The following is a 20152-nucleotide window of genomic DNA, read 5'->3' on the forward strand; positions in this document are numbered from 1 at the left end:
AAGGACCCTAAAGCAATGTATATCCAGCTCTATGGACTTTCCAAAGAAGTTATCGGTGCGCTCAGAAGCACTATTTGTTGTCTGTTAGTACACGAGGGTCTGCCTGCAGGAGCATCTGCCTGCTGCTGGCCAGAGCGCGTCCCCCGCTGCAGTCTGCTGTTGTGCCTCCTGCAGTCGTGGGCTTGATGCTGGCCTCTCCTGCAAGCTCTGGGTGTTCCTCCATGAGGCTCCTAACAGCCGTCATTTCTTATCTGTGTCCCAGAGGCTTTCCTGATAACCAAGCCTTGGCAAATAAGCCCCCTCCTCCCCTCTGCAAGAGCTTCGATACTTGGAATTTATCTCCTGGATGGAGCTGGGGGCATTTGCTGAGAAATTTTAGCTTAAGGTGCACGCTGCAGGAGCTGACCTCTGTTTTCCCTGGTTTGGCTGTCCCAGTAGGGAGAGCAGCTTGCTTGCACCCCTCCTGCAGATCCTGGCCCTTGCGAGGACTGAGCAAAGATGAGAAAGGCTCAAAATAGCGGAGCGTATACTGTTTGAGGAGCACATCTCCCAGCCAGCCCAGCCCAGCCGCTCTGCCTGTCCACCTTAACCTCTTAATTTCCCCATGCTGGTGGCTGTGCATCAAACCCTTGCCTCAGCCCATCTGTTTTCATCCAGATAGCAGGGGTTGCAGCAGAAATCCCCTCTGCTGGGTTTGTTTGCCTTGCTGACCGTTTGTTCTCCTTGGCTGGGTTGTATAAGGCACTTTGATGTATGTGACTAACGCTCTGTGCATCTGTCACCACAAACTGCAGCGGCCTATGGCATGTGCAGCCCACATGTGATGTTAGTAGCACTATGATTTACTTATCCAGCAGAAAATGTTGCCGTCCTTCTTTCCAGCTTGTGGGTTTCTTTTGTACTGAACAATCTGAAAGAGACCATTATGGTGGAGGAGGCGGTGTCCTCAACAAAGCTCTTTGTTGACCCTTGCTTTTTCCCTGCTAGGACAACACCCATGTTGTTATCCCCTGCTTCAAAAAAATTCTCTTCTAGAAGAAGAGATGTAATTCATGGCGATAGGTCACAGAAGAGAGCTATTAGATCATCTTACCCAATGCCCTTCACAACGTTCATCTCCCGGGAAAATTGTTTCTGGCTGGAGTGCAGGTCAAGGATCACCCCGCGCAAAGTAGCCTGCAATACCAACCCTGCACTGGGATGGTCTTTAATGGGGAGACAGCCCTGGAGGCAGACTGGGCCAGTCATAACACTGCTTACCAGTACGGCCGGTACCCCCTGCTCTCCGCCTCTGGTACAGGGGACCCCATGCCCCAGCTGGGACTGGCACAGGAGACATCTTGGGACCCAGGTGGGTGGTGGGAGCACGGCGGAGCAACGTGGAGCCCCTTCTCCCTGTGCCCAAAGCATCGCGGCGCATGGGACGGTCGCGTGACCGCTTTGGTAGCTTGGAGGAGAGCACTGGTGAGGGGCACAGGCACTGCCGTGGCACCGCTGCCGGCCCCTTCCCCGCTCCTCCTGCTGCACCCTGCGTCACCCACGCTCCCGTCCCTAACGTTTGCATCTCTCTTCCTTTCCCAGTGCTCCGCGACGTGTGGAAACGGGACACAGAGGCGCCCTGTTTACTGCAGCAACAGCACCGGAGCGGCTTGTGACCCTGCAGAAAGACCCAGCTCGGAAACGATTTGCTCCTTGCTGCAGTGCCAGGAGAAATTGGACAGCACCAACATGGACTGGTCTGGCAGTGGGTCCTCCAGCAGAGAGATATTTAATGAAATACATTACATCCCCAGCAACCATATCGCTAAGTTTAACCCCTTAATTCCAAATATTCCAGAGTCCAGTGATGTCAATATCATCACTGAGGAGGACTTCTCAGCCAGGAAGGGAAATGTCTTTGTTGATGATTTTTACTACGATTATAATTTTATCAACTTCCACGAGGATCTGTCTTACTATCCCTTCACGGAGAAAGAGACCAAAGGTGAGGGGCATAAGCCAGAGCTGAGCACCAACGACGTGGAGAGGTCCCACGAGATGCCTGCTGATGTCCTGCACACTGTCAAGCCGGGAGGAGGAGCGAGTGAGGACCATCTGGTGACCAGCGAAGCAAACGCTTCTGCTCCTGTGCACGGCAAAGGAGGGATGGAGCCTGGGGGTTTAGCCGTAAATGACCTCCTGAGCATGGTCCCTGAGGATGCGGGGACAGGCACTCCCGAATATGCCATCCCTGACGTCACGGGTGAGGAGGAGGACGCAACGCTTGTGCCCCACTCCGAGGACCACCCACCCACCCAGAGCACCACCAGTCACGACTCTGCAAACAGCCACGACTGCGCGCCCCTGGATGAACCCTGGGGAGCTGTGCCGACGAGGACTGGTCCTGGGCAGGGCGCTCCAGCCCATGGCTTTGCTCCCTGGGCTCCTTACCCAGCTGATACCTCCCCACCACTGCCTGCTGGCAAGGGCAGCGCTGGCACAGCCGACGCATCCGACAGCCTGGGAGAACCAGGGAGCAGCAGTGAGGGGCATACGAGCACTGCTAATGCCAGCAGTGAGGAGCACGACGTGGCTGGATCTGCGGGGAGAGGACGTGAAGACTCAAGGGAAATGGGTCTTGTCATCACCGGTAACGCTAACGGTGCTGCCCCCAAGACCAAGGAGCAGGAAGGGTGGGCAGAAATGCCGGCCGGGATGGCGGGCACGCACGCAATGCCAGCGGCCAACGAGCAAGCCCATGGGACAGAGAGGGCAGATCTTTCCTTCCCCACCCCGCAGGGACGGGGGTGGGAGATGGGAAGGAGTGCTGGCAGCACCCATCCCACTGCGAGTCCCTATCCCATCGGTGCTGACGGGGGCCCCATGGGGCAGGCAGGGCACCAGCCAGAACTCCGCACCCCCATGTCCCTGACCTTGGCCCCCTTGGTGGCCACTACAGCCTTTCCAGCAGCAGTGTCCTTGTCCCCCGCTGTGCCCGGGCCAGCCACCCAGCTCACCTCCAGCGGCCTCACCGAGCAAGATGCCCTGGCACCAGCCATGCCCACAGCCCCAGCTCACAGCCCTCCTGTGCACCCAGCGGGAGCATCGCCCTCTGAGTCCCCCCCGGCGTGGTGGACCGTGGGGATGTCCCAGCACCCAGAGCCGGCATCACCCCGTGCACAGCAGACCTCCTACGGGGCCCCGCTCAGCAGCACCGTGCCAGGGGAGCGCTCGCTGTGGGCACCACCAGGGACATTTGCTTTCAGTGATGGGGAGCACGAGTTGTCCCAGCCCACCCCTGTCCCCCCGCCACTCTGGGAGAAGGAAGAGATGGAGAAGGAGGAAGCTTTGCTTCTGCCATCGACCACCATGGCAGCCACTGTGATCCCCAGCTGGGAGGTTGGGAACTGGAGCGAGGTACGTGTTGAGTCCCATTAAAAGCGTGATGTGGCTGGGATGGAGGTGAGAGACCTGTCCCTCTCCTGGCTGGTTTCTGGGGCCTGGCTCTTTGCATGCAAAAAAAATACGCATGGCTCACACATGCTCCAAGTGCCGCTCCATCCCGTCCTGCTCCCTTGGGCACCGGCCATGGTGGCCGCTCCTTGTGCTCTGCAATGCTTGGCTCAGCCCAGCACATTTGCAATCAGCCCGCTTGCTGCCCTGGCACAGCGCCCTGGTCCAGGAGGGCCGGCTCGCCCATGCACGGCGTTCCCAGGCTCTGCAGGAGGGTCCCGGGCAGCGGGTGCTCGGGCGGTGGTGGCGGTACGCTGCGGGCAGGGAAACGCGCTCCCCAAATCCCTGCCTGCTCTGTGCGAGCAGGCAAGCACAGAGCCTCTGCACCAGGGCTGGGCACCCAGGGAGACCCCCTGGCACGGGAGCAAGCTGCTGCCATTTCATAGGAGAGAGTATCTTACAATATGCCACAAAATGACAGAAATTTGAATGTCAAGTGCAAGGCACATCAAGGCTGCAGATTACCAAAGGGAAGGGGCTGTGGTGAATGCAGCAAATGGGGGATTATCAGCAATTATCAGCTATCGCCTTACAGCCTAGCTGTCCCGGGGCTGCTCTCTGCATTGCATTTGCAGCGACAGCCAAATGGCTGCTGCAATTCACGGTAATGGGCTTTTATCGGAAAGCACAAAAATAACAAGCCTTCAATGTCATCGGGCGCTGGAGACTGAGTGTTGGGGGAGCCTTTTAAGAAGGCTGTACAAAGGACGCAGTAACGGTCAGGACAATACTTAATATTGGTAAAATTGCAGTCCCACGTGTGGGTTTTATAAAAGGGCTTTGAACATTGCTTGAGCCGGGGTGTTGGGGGAGCTCCGCCGCGGGGATGGGGCTGGCGGCAGCGCCGTGATACAGAGGCACACGGATGTGTTTTGAGTGCCCTGCAAAGGCTTTTAAGATGGAAAAGCTGCTACAAAATAAATCAGATCAGTCTGGACAGCGAGGGGTGGATCCAAAAGAGGAGGTGGAGGCGCTGCCTTTCAGGTGGAGAGAAATCTTTACTGGAGCTTTTAACACTGAAAGAGCAGGGGACAGGCAGTGCTTGTGAAAGAAGGGCATGAAACAGAGCCTTATGAGACAGCAGTCAAACGGTTGAAGCCATTAGTGCTAATTAGGAGAGACCTAGCGACAGAAAAGCTCAAGGCACCCCCAGCCGCAGATTCCCGTCACTGCCCCGTTTCCCACCGAGCTGCGGGCAGCCGTGTCTGGGATGCTGGCATGGGGCAATGGCCATCGCTGCTGGGGTCCGGGGTCGCGGCATGAGAATCCTCCTGGAAGCCAAAAGCTGAACAGGGAGAGAAAGGACAGTCCCAGCCAGACCAGAAACAACTGAAATGGGTTATGAAGGAGGGTTTTCCTCCTTCTTTCCCCAAACCGAGGGCTGCCTGATGTGGGACCTGGTTCTGGAGGAGCCTCTGGCTATGGGGAGCTCTCTGCAGGGCTGGGTCCTCTGCCAGGCAGCACTGGGCACAGCCTCGGGGAAAGCTCCTCTCTCTGCATCGTCCCACAGCCCTGCCTCCGCACACCCCAGTTTTACTGATGCCCATGGAGGGGGTGATGAGCCGAGTCCTCAGGGGCCTTTCTGCTGGGCCACTGGGCTCCGTCCTTGGCCAGGGACATCAGGGGCATCAAGGGACAGCCCTGCTGGGGCCGGCGGGAGAGGAGAGGAGCAGGCGTCTCCCTCGTGTGTTGCAGTGCTCGGCCACCTGCGGCGTGGGCGCGATCTGGAGGACCGTGCGCTGCAGCACCGGCAGCGACGACGGCTGCGCCGCTGCCAACAAACCCGTCCCTGCTCGGAGGTGTTCCCTGAGACCGTGTTCGTCGTGGCGTGTGGGGAACTGGAGTAAGGTAAACAGGCGTGCAGTTGGCAGGGAGAGTCCCAAAAAATCCACAGAAAAAGGCAGGCAGGTGGTGGCTGCCCTATGGCTAGAGCATTACCGGCTCTCCGGGCGTGCTCCTGCCCCATGGCTCACAAAGACAGAGGGTAAAGATTTGCACTTGCCACAGAGGTTAAACTACTTCATCCCACAAGAATCTGTTCATTTTTCCTGCTCTTGGGGTGGTTAAAAAGCCAGGAATTTGCAAAAGCTAAAGGAAGAGGAGTTTGAAAGTTTCTGGAAAACATTCTTGCCAATCTACACTGCCAGGGGGTGTTTGCAGTTGGGTTGGGTGAATGCGGTAAGTTCAGTGGGGGGGAGCAACCCTCCTCGCTCTGGGTGGGCACCGCTCCTTGGCTGTGCAGACGGGAGCTCGTCAGTTGTAAGGAAAGACTGTTGCTGTTGTAACTGGAAGCCGATTGCTTTCAGAGAGAAGTTAGTGGCAGATTCAGAGCTGCATGGACTTTTCTCTAGCTTGGACTAAAGAAAAAGGTGAAAAGAGGTTGGGTATCGACTCAATCCAGCCCAAAGCAGAGCGTGTCTCTGGGTCATCTCCCGTTGCTGGAGCGATTCCCCTGCACCGGCCCCTGTCGCCCTTCCCCGGCGTGATGCTCCTGTCATTTCCCAGTGCTCCAGAAGCTGCGGCGGGGGGCTGAAGGTTCGAGACGTGCATTGCATTGACACCAGAGACCAGAGGCTCCTGCGGCCCTTCCACTGCCAGGCTGTCCTCTACAAACCGCCCGCGCAGCTCCCCTGCCAGAGCGCACCGTGCCTGGACTGGTACACCTCCTCCTGGAGAGAGGTGAGGGCTGCTGGGGAGGGGGCTGAGCGGGGCGCGGGGCGCAGCGCTCGAGCCCCGAGCATCGCAGCGGGGCTTCTCTCCTGGCTGGGCGCCGGCAGCGTGCGTGCCTGGGACGGGGTGTTTCACACCCACCGGTATCTTTCCTCTCTCTCTCTGAAAGCATGTTCGGCCAGCGCTTGGCGTTTGCTTGCCCAGAGCAAATGCTCAGTAGCTGCTGCTGGGCAAACACGCGGCCACGGGGGGCTGAGCTGCCTGCGGCCATGCAGACGCTTCGCTGGGGCCCCCCAGATCGCTGCCGGCAGGGAGGCAGCGGGCTCAGCCTGCCCTTTCACACGCCTGCAAAATTTAAGCAGATACTTGCAGCGGGTCTGCTGGATCCTCCTGCCTCTGGGAACCTCCCAGCCAGTTTTGAGCACCGAGAAGGAAACCAGCTGCTAATAGCAGCAGTAGCTGCAAAGTGGGCACTCCACCTGGGACGTGGGTTTTGCAGGTGCTTATGTATTCGTAGGGTGGGTTTGCAGCTTATTTCCTTAAGACACCAACGCATGGAGCGTGTCTGCCTTCCTCTTGCACCGCTGGCTTCCCCTTTTCACCGCTTGTGTCTCGGCAGTGCTCGGAGTCGTGCGGCGGCGGGGAGCAGGAGCGGCTGGTGACGTGCCCAGAGCTGGGCCGCTGCGAGGAGGCACTACGGCCCAACGCCACCCGGCCCTGCAACACGCACCCCTGCACCACCTGGGTGGTGGGCTCCTGGGGAGAGGTGAGCGGGCGCGGGCGGGAGCACGCCGCTCCTCTCGATGGGGCTTTTGCAAGAAACGCAAGGACTGGGAGGGAAAACCCAACCCTCAAAGCCAAACTGGGGGCTGCTGCAATAAAAACCTCCTGGGGTCTGGTGCTGCCGGCACAGCGCGGCATTGCAGGGTGGCTCTGCGGGGCACGGGGACGGGTCCCCCCCGGCGCTGACGGGGCTGCCCCGCTCCCGCAGTGCACGGCTCCCTGCGGCGGGGGCATCCAGCGGCGCCAGGTCAAGTGCATCAACACCAAGACGGGGCTGGCCGAGGAGGACAGCAGCCTCTGCGACCACGAGCCCTGGCCTGAGAGCACCCAGAAGTGCAACCCGCAGGACTGCGAGAGCTCCGAGTCGGGTAAGCAACCATCTTGCCCGTCCTGAAAGCTGCGTGTTTTGTCTTTAGCGTGGTTACGCTCTCCAAGAGCCTGTGTGCGCTGTTTGGGATAAATGCTGTGTTTTGAGGACATGGCGATAATTGTGGAAATCGGTGTGAAAACCCCCCAGGCTCTGAGTTAGAGAATATTACCTGCAGAGCGGGTGGCTCCTCCGTCATCAGTTTTATGGAGGAGCACTGCATTGTCGCCCATCACCATCCTCTGCCATGGTTGGAGACACTTTTGCACCATGCAGCACTGGTCAGGACTGCTGCAGCAACACCCAGTTGGAAACTCAGCTGTGCACAGTTTTGCTACTCGTTGCAGGTCGTGCAGCAACGTGACAAGGCACCGCACGGTGTCACCTGGCCTGCTGTGTGCTTGGGAGGTTTAAGTGGCACCGTGTTAAGAGGCACTGGGTGCGTGCTGCGCGCCGGCTGGGTGGTCTGCTTGGTCTCTTCGAAGCTGTGCTGTGAAACAAAGTAAAGGCCATGTAAGAACATGGCCTCTTTCTGGGTCCAGTAGCTGTAGATGTTTTTTCTAGCCAAGTTTAGACTCACTCTTTATTTTCCTTCTCCCCACCTTTCACTTCTCGGTCCCCCCGGATAGCCTGGAGGAGGGCGCCAGCAATAACTGGCCGTGCTGAAAGACAAGCTACACTCAATTAATTTTTCCAGGGCAGGTCGTGCCCCGCGCTCTCCCAGCTGGCCGGCGGCGCGACGCCATCCTGCTCCCGGGAAGGGACCCCGGGAAGGGCCGTGCAGCCGGCGCGGCAGCGCCCAGGGTGGGACGGGCTGGGTGCCAGGGGCGAGCCGGGGGTCCGGGCACGGGGAAGGGCGATGGGCGCGTGGTGCTGGCGGTGCTGCCGAACTGGGAGCTGGTGCCAACTGCAGCAAGGGGAGTGATGGCGGAGGAAGGAAAAACCAGTCAGCATGCTAAAAAGCAATGTATCCACGGGAAGATGGAGGGGGTGTTTTATACGTGAGTTGTGTAAGGCTAGCTCGGCTAATCGATAATTAAGTGGGAATGTTATAACCTTCTATAAACGTCCAGAGCGTTTGGCTCTCAAGGGGTCGAGTGTGGTTTTACTGGCACAAATGTGAGCTGGGATGGGCTTGTCGGGGGCAGCAGCGTCGCCCAGCAAGGGGACGGCCAGCACCCGCCTGAGCGGCCACGCCGGGGCTGGCACGGGACGAAGGGACCTGGCTCAGAAGTAAGGTGTAATTCAGAAAAAGGAAGCCAGAAGGGAATGCCAAGCAATTAAGCTCTCAGAAAGCTGTTTAGTGATAAAGTCCCAAAACCCAAAACTTTTGAAACAAGCCTGGGCTCACCACTAGAAAGTCAGATAAAAGACTGGTTCTCCAGCATCTTTGGCTATGTCCGAGCAGATGCCCCAGCGAGTCAGTCCCGTTTAACCTGAGCCGTGCAGACTGTCTGCCAGCTTCATCTACCTGCTCTGGCTGCAGCCGCGGTGCTTGGCCGTGCCACAGGCACTCGCTTGGCTTCTCCGCTCTTCACTCATAGAAGTAACTCCCACAGCACCATGCAGTTCTCTGTAAGCCAGAAATCTGTGGGCTGCAAGGGTTAACAGCACTTAAAAGGCAAAGCAATATAATGAGGGGATTAGATGTCATTGATATTAGCATGTTAATCATTAATCAACCTTATCTTTTTCATTTGTCTGGACAAAAAAAAAAAAAAAAAAAAAAAGCCTTTTGTCTGCCCAGAAAGAAACATGAGACCCTGAGGAGGTTCACTGAACAAAGCGAGGGCTGGGAGCCGGAGCGGGTGGGCAGCAGGGCAGCGGGCGGCCGGTGCCCAGGGTCCCCCTCTGCAGCCTGGGACACCCGTTCTCGTCCTTTCGGCTCTTTGTGTTTGTCCTGTATTCAGCCGTGTTTCTCCTAAAACCTGTTCTGGAGAGGGCCGAAGCATTGGCTTTGATTAAGTGGGATTTGGAGACTGTGACCATTGGCCGTTGGGATGCTTTTAGTCATTAAATCCCTCCTTTTCAGCGGCTGCGTGACCCTCCTGCATTTGCAAGTCTATCAGGCAGTTGAACATTTAGGAAATAATTAGTCAGGTTTGTTCAAGAAATGATGTGCGGTTCCGGCTATTTTTGTCAAGGGAAAATTTCCGTGCCAGGCTTGGTGATGAGAGCCGTGGAGCCACGCGGCGTAGCCAAGGTTGTACCAGAATAACCACTTAGATGTGTAGGAAGCGCACAAATAAATGTTAAAATCCTGGATTAGAAGTGAGATAAATGCTCTGGCCGTAGCCCAGAGCAGGAAACGCCTCTTGGAAATACAAACATTTCCTGCCAAACCACGACGAGGAACAAAACTTTCACAGGGCAGGAAAGCACAGATGTGTAAATCCACAGGCAGAGGCTCCCAGAAAAGCCATGAACGTAAACTCCAGCCCTTTCCTGTGTTTTAAAGGATCTTTACTGCACAAGATTAATGCAGGCTGGAGTGATTCGTGTGTTTATGTCAGCGGCACAAGGAGCCTCTATCTCCTCTAGTGCACGGATACCAGAAAAATCATGTATTTGTCTTTGCGAGCAGTTGTATTCTCACTGGACACAAAAATGCAAATAACCCCAGTAGAGTTTAAATGTTAAAACCATTATCAGATGAATTTTTAACAGAGATGGAACAGATCAAACGTAAACAAACATCTCACTGGCAATCAGCTCTCTTCAATTAAAGGAGGTCGGAATTAATTAGAACCAGAATCCTCTTCTGTCACCAGGTTATGAGTTAATTGATGATTACACAGAGGTTATTTTTAAATGTGGCTGTCGTTTTACAGCTGCATCCAGCTGTGAGCAGAGAAGATAAGGTTGGCTGTGTCCTCAGATGGCTCCCGGGGAGCATCGGAGCCCGTCGGGCACCCAGATGCCTCCGTGCGATGGCCCAGACAGGCTGGGGACATTTATCTTACTCCATGCTAAGATGAGGAACTCCAACAAACACGACTCCAGCGCAGGAAAATCTGCACAGGGGCTGAGAGCCGTTGCTCTCCCCGATGTTAGCAGCAGCCGGGAAAGCCCTGCGGCTCCTTGCAGGCATCCGGGGGCGAGGAGGCCACCGCTGTCCTCCCGACAGCATGGCCCGGGCGATAGGAGCGGGAACATTTGCTGGACCTCGGGCAGGGCTGCCGGGGAGATAAGAGCAGCTTCTGGCTCAGGAAAGCCTGTGGCCCTCTGATTTCAACCCTTGCCTAGCTCCAAGCCCGAGGAGCACTCTCACACCCACATCAGCCACTCCTGTTACCGGATCATTTCTTATAACTCAGAAAGCTGGAAAAAAATCCTCACAGCATGTTTATTTCTGTGTTTAAGTATTACACTGTGGTTTATGGCCATCTTGGAAAGGAGCTGAGCGTGAGAGTTCGGAGAAGCCGGCACAAGGTTACGCAGCAGGTCAAAGAGACTTAAACACAAAAGCAGCGATTGCTTTATATTGGAGGAGGATGCTAATGGGCGAGCCGAGCAAAAGTCACCCCGCTGCTGCGAGTGCGGTGGCTGTGCCTGCACGATGGCTTTCGGCCAGACCTCATCCGTGATGGGTGAAACAACCCTGTTCAGGACCGAACGCCTGCAGCCCACGGGATGCTCATCGTGGTAAATGTCGTAAAATTAATAATTCTCCTCATGCCTGTTTCTCTGGATCCGATACTGGGTGGGTCTGCAAGGTCCCCAGATTCACCATGCAGGTGTCAAGCAGGTGATGGGTCTGGTTCTTCGCTCTGGCCAAGGCACTTTAGCAAACACGGCCGTTCCCCACAAGTGTCCCGGGCTTTAAATACCAGCGCGGGAAAGGAATTAAGGTAAAGCATTCAGCTGGCTCGAGAACAAATATGTATAAGCTGGCTGTGGATACAGTTTCTCTTGGAATGGGAAAAAGGTTTCCAGCCAGCGGGAAAGGAGGGAGCGGGATGGAGTTCAGCCTTGTGTCCCGGGAGCAGGCAGCCCAGGGGACCGTGTTTGGTGGGACTGCGAGGGGGCGATGCCGTGGCGGGGACCAAGGGGCGAAGTCCCCCTGCACCAGGGCTGTGCCAGGGCAGATCCCAGACGCCCAGCACCCTCTTCTCCTGCTGCCTTGACAGAGCTCCGGGCTCATTATCCAGGTCTGGTTGTGTTTCTAGTTGCCTCAAGATTAATTGGCAATTAAATGTTATATTCCTTCTCTCTTTGAGTAGGGAAATGAAATTATTCATGGTGCGGCACGTAGCTGAATTTGTCCTCAAGGGATACATACTAGAAATAATTGCAGCAAATTCCAATTTTCTCTGTCATTTGAGCATGTAAGTCTGTATCCAAGCGGCAAGGCAGGGAGGTGCTGCTGAGCCAGTCGTTAAGTGCCCTTTATTTACTGCTAATTAACAGCAGCTGTCGATGGAAAAATGGGTGCTTGGGAAAGGATTCCCTGTTTTTAGTAAATGCAGGTGAAATGAGCGTTATGTATTTTAACCTTACGGAGAAACAGGTTCTCAATGACACGGGCTGGCCGAGGCTGTTCAGGTGTCCCCATATCAGCCCTTCCTACTGAGCGGGTTGATGCAGACGCCAGGTCCGAGCGGTGACGGTGCTGTGCAGCTCCCTGTAGCGCCCAGACGCCCACCCACGCCGTGTCCGTACAGCAGCTCCCGTGAAAACCCGGGCGATGGGAGAAAAACCCATGACAGGCATCAGGCAGGCGGAGCAGGACCCGCGGGTTTCCTCGCCCTGACGAGAACGGGGGGGTTTTCTTGTTGCAGTGCTGCATGCTTTTTGGGTAAATGACCTTGGTTTGACTAGCGGTGGTGGGAGATGCTTCTCCTCCCTCCTTCTTGGCAACCGCTGAGTAGATTTAAGTTTTAGAAAGCGTAAATCGCAATGGATCTCAGTGTCCAGTGCAAGCAATTAGGAAGGTGCAAGAGTCTGCTGCCCATCTGCCTTGGGTGCTGGCACGGGGCACCCAAGGGACCTCTGCCAGGAGCCTCTTGCCACCACCTCCGGTAACATGGCAGGGAGGAGGCAAAGCCTGATCTGCTCAAGCCGGATTGCTTGGTTGGCTGTGGGAAGCTCTGGACACAGCACGTTTAAAGCGGTTTTGGATTTTGGAGAGGAAGGCAGGGGTCATGTGCAGCAGCTCGTTTCAGCAGTTGGCCTTTTCTCCCCCTCCCATGAGAAGGAAGGAGAAGACAACGCGGAGCGCAGGGAGAGCCCTGGTTCTGCCGCAGCTCTTCGGAAATGAGGATTTCTCTCTGTGGGATCGAGAGACTCTAAAAAATTGATAATCCCTCTGGACCTCTTAGAGAGCACTGGCATTTTCCTCCCTCTGGTCGGTAGTCCCCAGGCTGGATGCTCAGGGGGTGTCGATGGGAGCTTCGTGACGGCGCGGGGGCTGAGCGAGACGTGCCGGGAGCAGCAGGGCTGAGACCTGAAAACCGGTGGGGTTTTGTGCTTTTCTCCCAGTTTTCCAAGCTGCGGCCGTGTCGGTGCCTGCCTGCGCAGGCAAACCTGGCAGCTGAGCGTACAGCTGGTACATACTAAACTGGCGACTGCAGCGCTCGTGCTGCCGGCGATGAGATGTGCTGCCTTCGCCAGCGCTCATTCCCAGGGCAGGGCGCCGTGGCCCCGGAGCAGGAGCCTGGGATAATACTTGTGAAATTCGGCGCTGGCTCTGAGAGCATCCCGAAGGCCAGAGGTCAGCAGCTTAATTCTCTGGTTTTGCCAGCTCAGCTCTAAGCTCAACCTTTCCTTGTTTTTACAAAACCTGTTCCAGGAAGTTTATTTTTCCCGAGCATAAAAGTAAACGCTTAGGTCTGTATGGCAGAAGCTTAAATGAAATTTAAAGCAACTTCCACGCCAACTTAAAAAAACAACCAAAAAAAAAAGTGGGGGTTTTCAGTTTGTAATGTGCTGACTTAGCCTGGATTTTAAAAGCCCTGCTTTAAGCTATTTCTTTAGACTAAAATTTGGCACAGACCTGAACACTGGCGCATACGTTCAAATGAAGTGTTAGGATTATATAAAAAAAAATTGTTAATAGAAAAAAATAACAGTAAAAGGATTAAATGAAAATTGGGTCAATTCTGTAGGGACTCTCTCTGAAGAGCTGACAAATTAAGTGCTTATTACAGCTTCCCTTGCCCAAGACCGAATTCCAGGGAGGAATCACGAGCTCAGCCAAGATTTTCAGGCCGGAGCTTGACCCCGCGCACATCCACGCTGAGATGCTGCATCAGACCGAAGCACGGCCCGATCTGGAAAAATGATGAGCGCTCAACACCTCCCATTGACTTCATTTTATTAAAATGCCTTGGAAACCCGGAGCCCTGCCGCGGGGTCTCGTGTAAGGGCGGCAGAGTAGTTGCAGCAGTGCCTCCTGCCCAGGGTGGTGGCTCTTCCCCACCCTCCCCTAAGCCCATCCCAGATTTTATTCCGCAGTAGGCTCATGCCTTTGCAGATAACATGGTGTACAAAGAGAAATAACTCCCGGCAGGAGACCAATGGGCTTATTTATGCCTGTGAACAGCTCTGGGTACTGCAGGTACGGGAATTTCTGCACCCAGGGTGCTGACCCGTTGGAAAGGGGTCAGAAAAGAGCTAAACCATCACCTCTGGTCCTGGAAAGCTACTTCCCAGCAAGAGGCTCCAGAAGCTCAGCCTTTACAGCTCTTTCAAGGGAAGGCAGGAGGCAACTTGGTTGCAATCCATAAATAGCTTTCTAGGAAGACCATTGCGATAAGCAGAACAGAAACGAGCCCCGCAAGGCACAGCGGCAGCGGGCTAAAAATACCGAGGCGCTCGGCGGGGGTCTGCTTCGGCACGGCATCCCCCAGGAGCATTGCCCCGGCGCTGCAGCGCTGACCCTCCGAAATGCCGGTGACATTCCCATCCATCCGTGCAGTATTTTTAACCGAGTTCTTCTAAACGCCCTGGAGTTTTAACTGCTGTTACACTTGCTCCATGCAATGCCCTGAATATTTAACCCCCCGGAGCACGTCAGCCCCTGTCTGTGCCTGCCGGGAGCCGTTGCTGTGTTCTCCATCTCTCCTACTCAACGTTGCTTCCAAAACCAGCAGCTCAAAACACCACGGGAAGCCCGTGTTGGGCAGGAGGGGGTTACCCAGCAGTCGTGCCCTGGTGAAGAGTAAATGATCACCGAATCCTGCACGAGGGGAGCGATGGCTGAGGTTGGCGCGCTAAGCCGGAGCTGGGCACCAGTGCGTTTTCAGGTACAGCTCAGCTGGTGCGCCCCGGTATTGCCGTCGCCAGCCGTTGGGGGCCGGAGGGGGGCTTCTCCAGGCTGACATGCCCTGAGGCTTCTCTCTCTTAACAGACACCGCAGAGGTGTTTGGGATCCCTGCTTGGGACATCCCTGTCCTGCAGCACGTGCAAACGGGAATCCGCATATTCATGTGCTCGAATGTCCCGATGCGAAAGGGCTCTGGGGGCTCGGGGGACGGTGTGCGGAGCCGCGGGGCTGCTCTCAGTGGAGACTGTCCCTGAGACCCCGCTGGAGCATCACACGAGTAAACTGTTCCCCCTGCCCAGCCGGCGCTGGTGCTGTCGCGTAGCGTGGCTGCTCTCGCGGCAGGTCTGGGGCTGTGCGCCGCTCCCGGCCCAGCCCTCTCTGGGCTTCACACCAATTTCTTGTCTGCTCTGCTCAACCAGCAGGAAAAATCCACATTGTCCCGAGCACCTGGGGGCTGGACCAAGCCCCAGCCCGGGAGCGTGATGCGGGACCAGGATCCGGCGCTTGGTCCCGGTCTGTCAGCAGCTGTTGGATCCGACAGCGCCAGCAGGCAGCAGCTTCTGTGTTAAACCATTTCTTCAGGGCACAGAGAGACTATTGCCGGGCAGAAATAGCTGTTGCTCGAGAGGAAGAGAGGAAATACCTCTACTGAAATAGAAAATTAATTTTAGACCAGTATAGGAGGGCTGGGGGGGTGAGGGCTGTGATTGAAATCCCAAATGGGGGAAGAGTCTCTGTTCTGCATCTGCTGCATCCTTTGCATTAACGGCTGCGGGTCGGCTCATCCCTGTGGGAATCGGGGCAGCAGCCTTTCCCCAAGGAAAGCCTTTTGTTTGCAGAGGGGAGATGGCGAGGGGCAATGGTCAGCAAGAGCTCCCTTGGCTCAGTCCTTGTGTTTCCCAGCAGAAAAGTGTCCTGAAAAAGAGAAAAGCCCATTTTCTTTCCCCATTTCTGTGTCTGCTCAGTGTGATCCCGGGGAGAGGCAGCACGGGGGGACCACGGGGTGCCAGCCCTGCGCATCCGCCCTGGGGAGCATCGACTCTGCCCTTTTCCAGAGAAAAGCTGTTGTTTATTTTAATCACTTGTACAGGAGGCAAAATTAGACAGAGCTGATGTAATTTAAATGTCTTACACAACTGGGTGAGATGCTGGAGGCTCAACAAGGCACACGGGTGTTCTGATATAAAGTAGAAAAGGAGGAAATAATTAAAAATGAAAGCAAACCGACTATATATGCTTATAAACAATGCATGTTTGGTGATGGGTCTCTGCCTCTGTAACTAAGCCGAGCTCCAGCCTGTTTGAGCTTGGTCTGGCTGGCGATGGAGCTGGGAGCTGCTGGGGCTGATTTCTGCAACCCCTGCCAATGGCGCAGGGGAGGGCTGTCCCCTCCTCGCCACGTCCCACGCCATCCCGCGGGATGCACGGCACCGTGGTTTGCATGCAGTGGCAAGCGCGAGGGCGTTTTGGGGCGGTGGGATGTTCTGCCCTGTCGCATCCCAAGGGCAAGGTCTGTTCAGGGCAGCACTGGCGTCTCCCCCCACCGCAAACCCGAGTGCTGGCCCAAACGCCCTGACGTGTCGCTCCCGGCCCCAGAGAGGGATTTGTGATTTCCAGACTGTTTGCAGAGAGGAAACGGTTTCTGCAAACAGTTTGCTCAGCCTGGGAGTGACTCAGCCGGGGCGGCTGCTGCTGCAGCTGGGCCCGGGCACCGGCGCTGGAGCAGCGGTTCCCAGAACAAAGCCCGTCCTCGAAGCAACACCGATGTTGTTTTGAGGTTTGCGAGACACCTGCAGGAAGCAAACCAGATGATGCGGGTTCTCAAAACAATGTAAACACAATGCAAAGAAAAATGAATTATCGCCTTTCTGCCGCCTTCTGCTGGCATTGCGGGGAAGGGCTGGGGACTGGGAGGAGATGGTCATTGCGGGGAGGTTTGTCGCTTCTCCCAGGACTCCAGCACGGCGTCCCCAGGAGCGAGCCGGGGGCTCAGCCCCGCTTCCCCAGAGGGTTTTGCCACCCTGGGAAGATGCTGCAGGACTGTAGCCAGCAGCGCAGGTGGTGTTTCTGCTGGCAATTAAAAGAAGGAGGATGCTCGGTACCCAGATGAAGGTGGGCTCTGCATTTGGTGAGCTCTGTCTTTGTCTCTGCCAACCGCATGCCAATTTTCGCATCAAACAGCTGATAACCGCGCCGGTGACACCGGCAATAACACTGTCCTTGCCCTCTCGCCTCCCCTCCAGGCTTCGTCTGCGAGCGCGACCGCTTGACGTTCGGCTTCTGCCAGACCCTGCGGGTCCTGGGAAGGTGCCACCTCCCGACAGTCCACCTCCAGTGCTGCCGAAGCTGCCGCCAGCACGGGCACCACGCAGCGCCCGACCGCGACCGCGGGGACGAGCGGGCCTCCAGGAGGTGACAGGGCCATCCCCGAGGGCGAGAAGCGCCAGGACCCACGGCGGGTCCCAGAGCAGTGTGGCGGCGGAGGACGGAGCTGGGTGACAGCCAGGACTTGCGGCTCTGCCTCGTCCCGCGGCAGCGCCGGACGGTGCCACCCGCGAGCCGCGCGGTGCTCTTTCAAAATATGGGGATGGCTTGATTTCTTTTATTTGTGCTACACTATAATGGTGCTCAAACCATTGGTCTGAAAAAAATGGTCTGGTGCGGGCTGGGTGTGCGGGTCCCGCTGGTCCCACGGGAGATGCCGGGGCAGCCGGGACCCTCCGTCAGGGTCGCGCTGCCACTGGGCGACCGGTGGGGAAACATTTTGGGGAAGGGAAACCAAAAGCAGCAATAATTCGGGGGAGACCTCTCAGAAATGCTTATGGTGCTATTGTTTGACATTTTCAGCCTCTTGATGGTGTTGGCAGGCCAGCACGAAACTCTCGACTTTTATTATTATTTTTTATATATATGAAGTGAGCATCTAGCATTCCACCAGTACAGCCGACCGTTTGGGTTAGGTTTTTTTTCCTTAAGGGACGTGAAGCTGGCAACCCATTTCTGTAATTTTCATTAAAATGTTTATGCATTGAAGCTAAATAGCCATAATTTAAGAAATGGAGACAGGGCAGAGGAATAAAGCATCGGCTTTAGCTCCCCCCACGAGTCCGGGGCTCGCGGTGTGTGCGAAGGCTCCCTACCTTCGTCTCCCCACTGCTGGCTTTGTGTGCCAAAGCCATTGCCCGTATCCCTCTGGGGCAGAGGGGGTGGTCAGGGACACCAAGGCACAAGCGAAACGATGCATTGGTTTGGGAGTCGAACAGTGCATTCCCTCGCATGCGTTTGTGAAGGAGAGGGAAAGCTGTTCGGGCGCCGGTGGTGAGCAGCATCCCCTTCGCTGCGTCCTGCCTGGGAGCAGCCAAGTACTTACACACCTGGATTTCTGTATGCAGTTACGGCGTAGCAGTTTAAGGGTTGGTTAAGGTGTTTTTCTGTGTTCTTACAAGCTAAAAACCTTTTTTTCCTGTTTATATAGACTCCCCTCTGTTAAGGTTAGTTGATTCTTTTAACTAGAATATCCAATATTGTACGGTCCGGGGGTATCGTATGTTAATCGCTCCCTGTCTTAGGGGGGATTTGCTGTTAGGCTGGTCCCCAGAGGAGGGTCAGGAGCATTTTGGTAGGAATTCCTTTCCGTATTACTCTTCAGGCTACGGAGGATGCCCAAAAACTGGGAGACCATGAAGGCAATCCTACTTGCATTCACCGGAGAAAGGCTGGAGCCCAGCATCGGCCGCACGGTGGGTGCAACGCGGTCACACAGCCCAGGGTTCCTCTTCACCGGTGCTGTCGGGAACAACGTTCAGCCCCATAACAGGGGAAATTCCTGTGTGTAATTTGTATGTAAAACACAAGCCATGACTTCACCGTTTGTGGTTTATTCCTTTCCAACGTGGTGTAAATTTTTGTGTTTCAAGAGCCTGTGTTCAGTCCTGTTTTCTTTCTCACCGGCACCAGCCGTCCCATGCTTCCATCAGGCTCCCCGGTTCTGCTAAGGGCTAGCGACTAAATGTCTTGGGGTTTAATGGCTCACGAGCGTGTTAAATTAAACAGTTACCGGAGGAAATGGTAGGGTTTCGTATTTTCTCTTCCCCTTGGGGAATTTTGAGGGATTTTTCACTGAAAACGCAGTTAAGTGGAGACAGTTTAGGTACTGGCAACAGCAGGGGTGTGATTACTCTCTCAGCCGTAGCAGAAAGGGGCGATCAGTTTGCATCTGAAAATCATTCAAGGCTGCCGTTAGCCAGCGGGATTTGTGTGATTCAAATGTGAGCTGGGTCGGTGGGGTAAATGCTGGCAGCCCGCTGGTGACGCGCAGATCGAAAGGCTTCAGCCCCAGGGTTGTGTTGATGCCTACTCCGCTTTTGCAAATGCATTTCAGCGCTACCTCAGCCTGGCCGGCCTCTCCCGCTGTACCTGTCCACGTGCAGGGTCACCTCCGCAGCCAGGACAAGGGCACGGGATGATCCATCCCGCGGGACACCCAGCTAAACCCATTGCACCCTCTGGGCAACGGTGTTGGGAACGCCAGAGAAGCGATTGCAGCCGAGGGGAAGCACGTAACGGCAGCTGCTGTTTCATAAATGCTTCAGCCTGGCCAAACATCAACCTTTGGGAATATGCTGATGAAACAGACCCTAAATCAAAGGCGCTGAGCTTCTGCGAGAGCTCTGTGCACCGCGTGCTGCACAGCAAGCAGGATTTCTTGTTAGCCCAGCAGGGTCGCAGGCACCCTGGGGTTGAGCCGGCCCCTGAGCGTCCCCGGCCGGCACAGCCGCAGCTGCCGGGGCGCGGGAGGGGATTCACGGCCGGAGCACGATGCCCACCAGCGCCTTCGTGTCCCTGCAGCCCTGACTGCATTGGGTCTCTGTGGCACAGGGAACTGCAGCAGCCAGGGACAACCTTTCTGGTTCAACCCAGAAACCTTTCTGTTTCAAGAAGGGCCAACCCCGACACATCTGAAGCCTTGGGGTTTGCAGAGCAGAGGCAGGCGCCCCAGCTCCATGATGACTTTCAGCTGTCACAACACGGCAGCGAGGCCGGGGTGTCCTTCTGGGAAGGGCTGAGCAGAGCCGGTTCCCAAGCACTCGGACCGGGAGCAGCAGGAATTAATGTAAACCAAAAGCGTGGCCAGCCCCCGAGCCCCACGGCTCCCAAACTGCGGAGGTTTCTGGTGGGCGCTGAGGCTGGAGAAGTTTGCATCGCAGCGTGGGAATTTCTACTGGAAAAGCATTTCATCTGGTTTTTAGCCATATAATAACCCAGGCCTCCTACAAGCACATAAATTGCATTATAAGTAATAATCACACAGGTTTTGCTTAAATACTTGCAACGTTTTCTTTCAACGAGACGTCTACAGCTTGGAAAATGGACTGCAGCTGTAGATGAAGAGCTCTCCAGAAGTGGGGCAGTTCGGGCTCCCGGGTCCTGCCGTCGCGAGCCCTGCCGCCTCTGACGGCAGACTCTGCTTGAAGCCCCGTGGGCGCGGGGCTCCTCGCCGCCTCTCGCGGCAGAGCCAGACCCTTCCCGGGAGCAGATCTGGATATTTACTTGCTCAGCTTTCTTAGTATCCA

General features: G+C 55.9%; 1 protein-coding gene across 4 annotated transcripts in view; it reads left to right on the plus strand.

Moving 5' to 3' along the window:
- The window catches only part of ADAMTS7 (ADAM metallopeptidase with thrombospondin type 1 motif 7), a 49767-nt gene extending 31270 nt beyond the window's left edge, over positions 1–18497 (plus strand). Inside the window, exons 19-24 of one of the 4 annotated variants that reach the window (XM_087744521.1) lie at positions 1582–3396; positions 5188–5340; positions 5998–6171; positions 6782–6928; positions 7154–7313; positions 16823–18497. In XM_087744521.1, the coding sequence (XP_087600647.1) occupies positions 1582–3396; positions 5188–5340; positions 5998–6171; positions 6782–6928; positions 7154–7313; positions 16823–16995 (2622 nt within the window). In that variant the 3' untranslated portion in view covers positions 16996–18497. The other 3 variants (XM_087744522.1, XM_087744523.1, XM_087744524.1) reach the window with 3 other exon arrangements.
- Positions 18498–20152: the final 1655 nt, after the last annotated feature.

This window comes from Nipponia nippon, unplaced genomic scaffold, assembly GCF_047370975.1.
Source record: "Nipponia nippon isolate SJK-2023a ecotype South Korea unplaced genomic scaffold, ASM4737097v1 scaffold_9, whole genome shotgun sequence".
In the NCBI taxonomy this organism is placed as follows: domain Eukaryota; kingdom Metazoa; phylum Chordata; class Aves; order Pelecaniformes; family Threskiornithidae; genus Nipponia; species Nipponia nippon.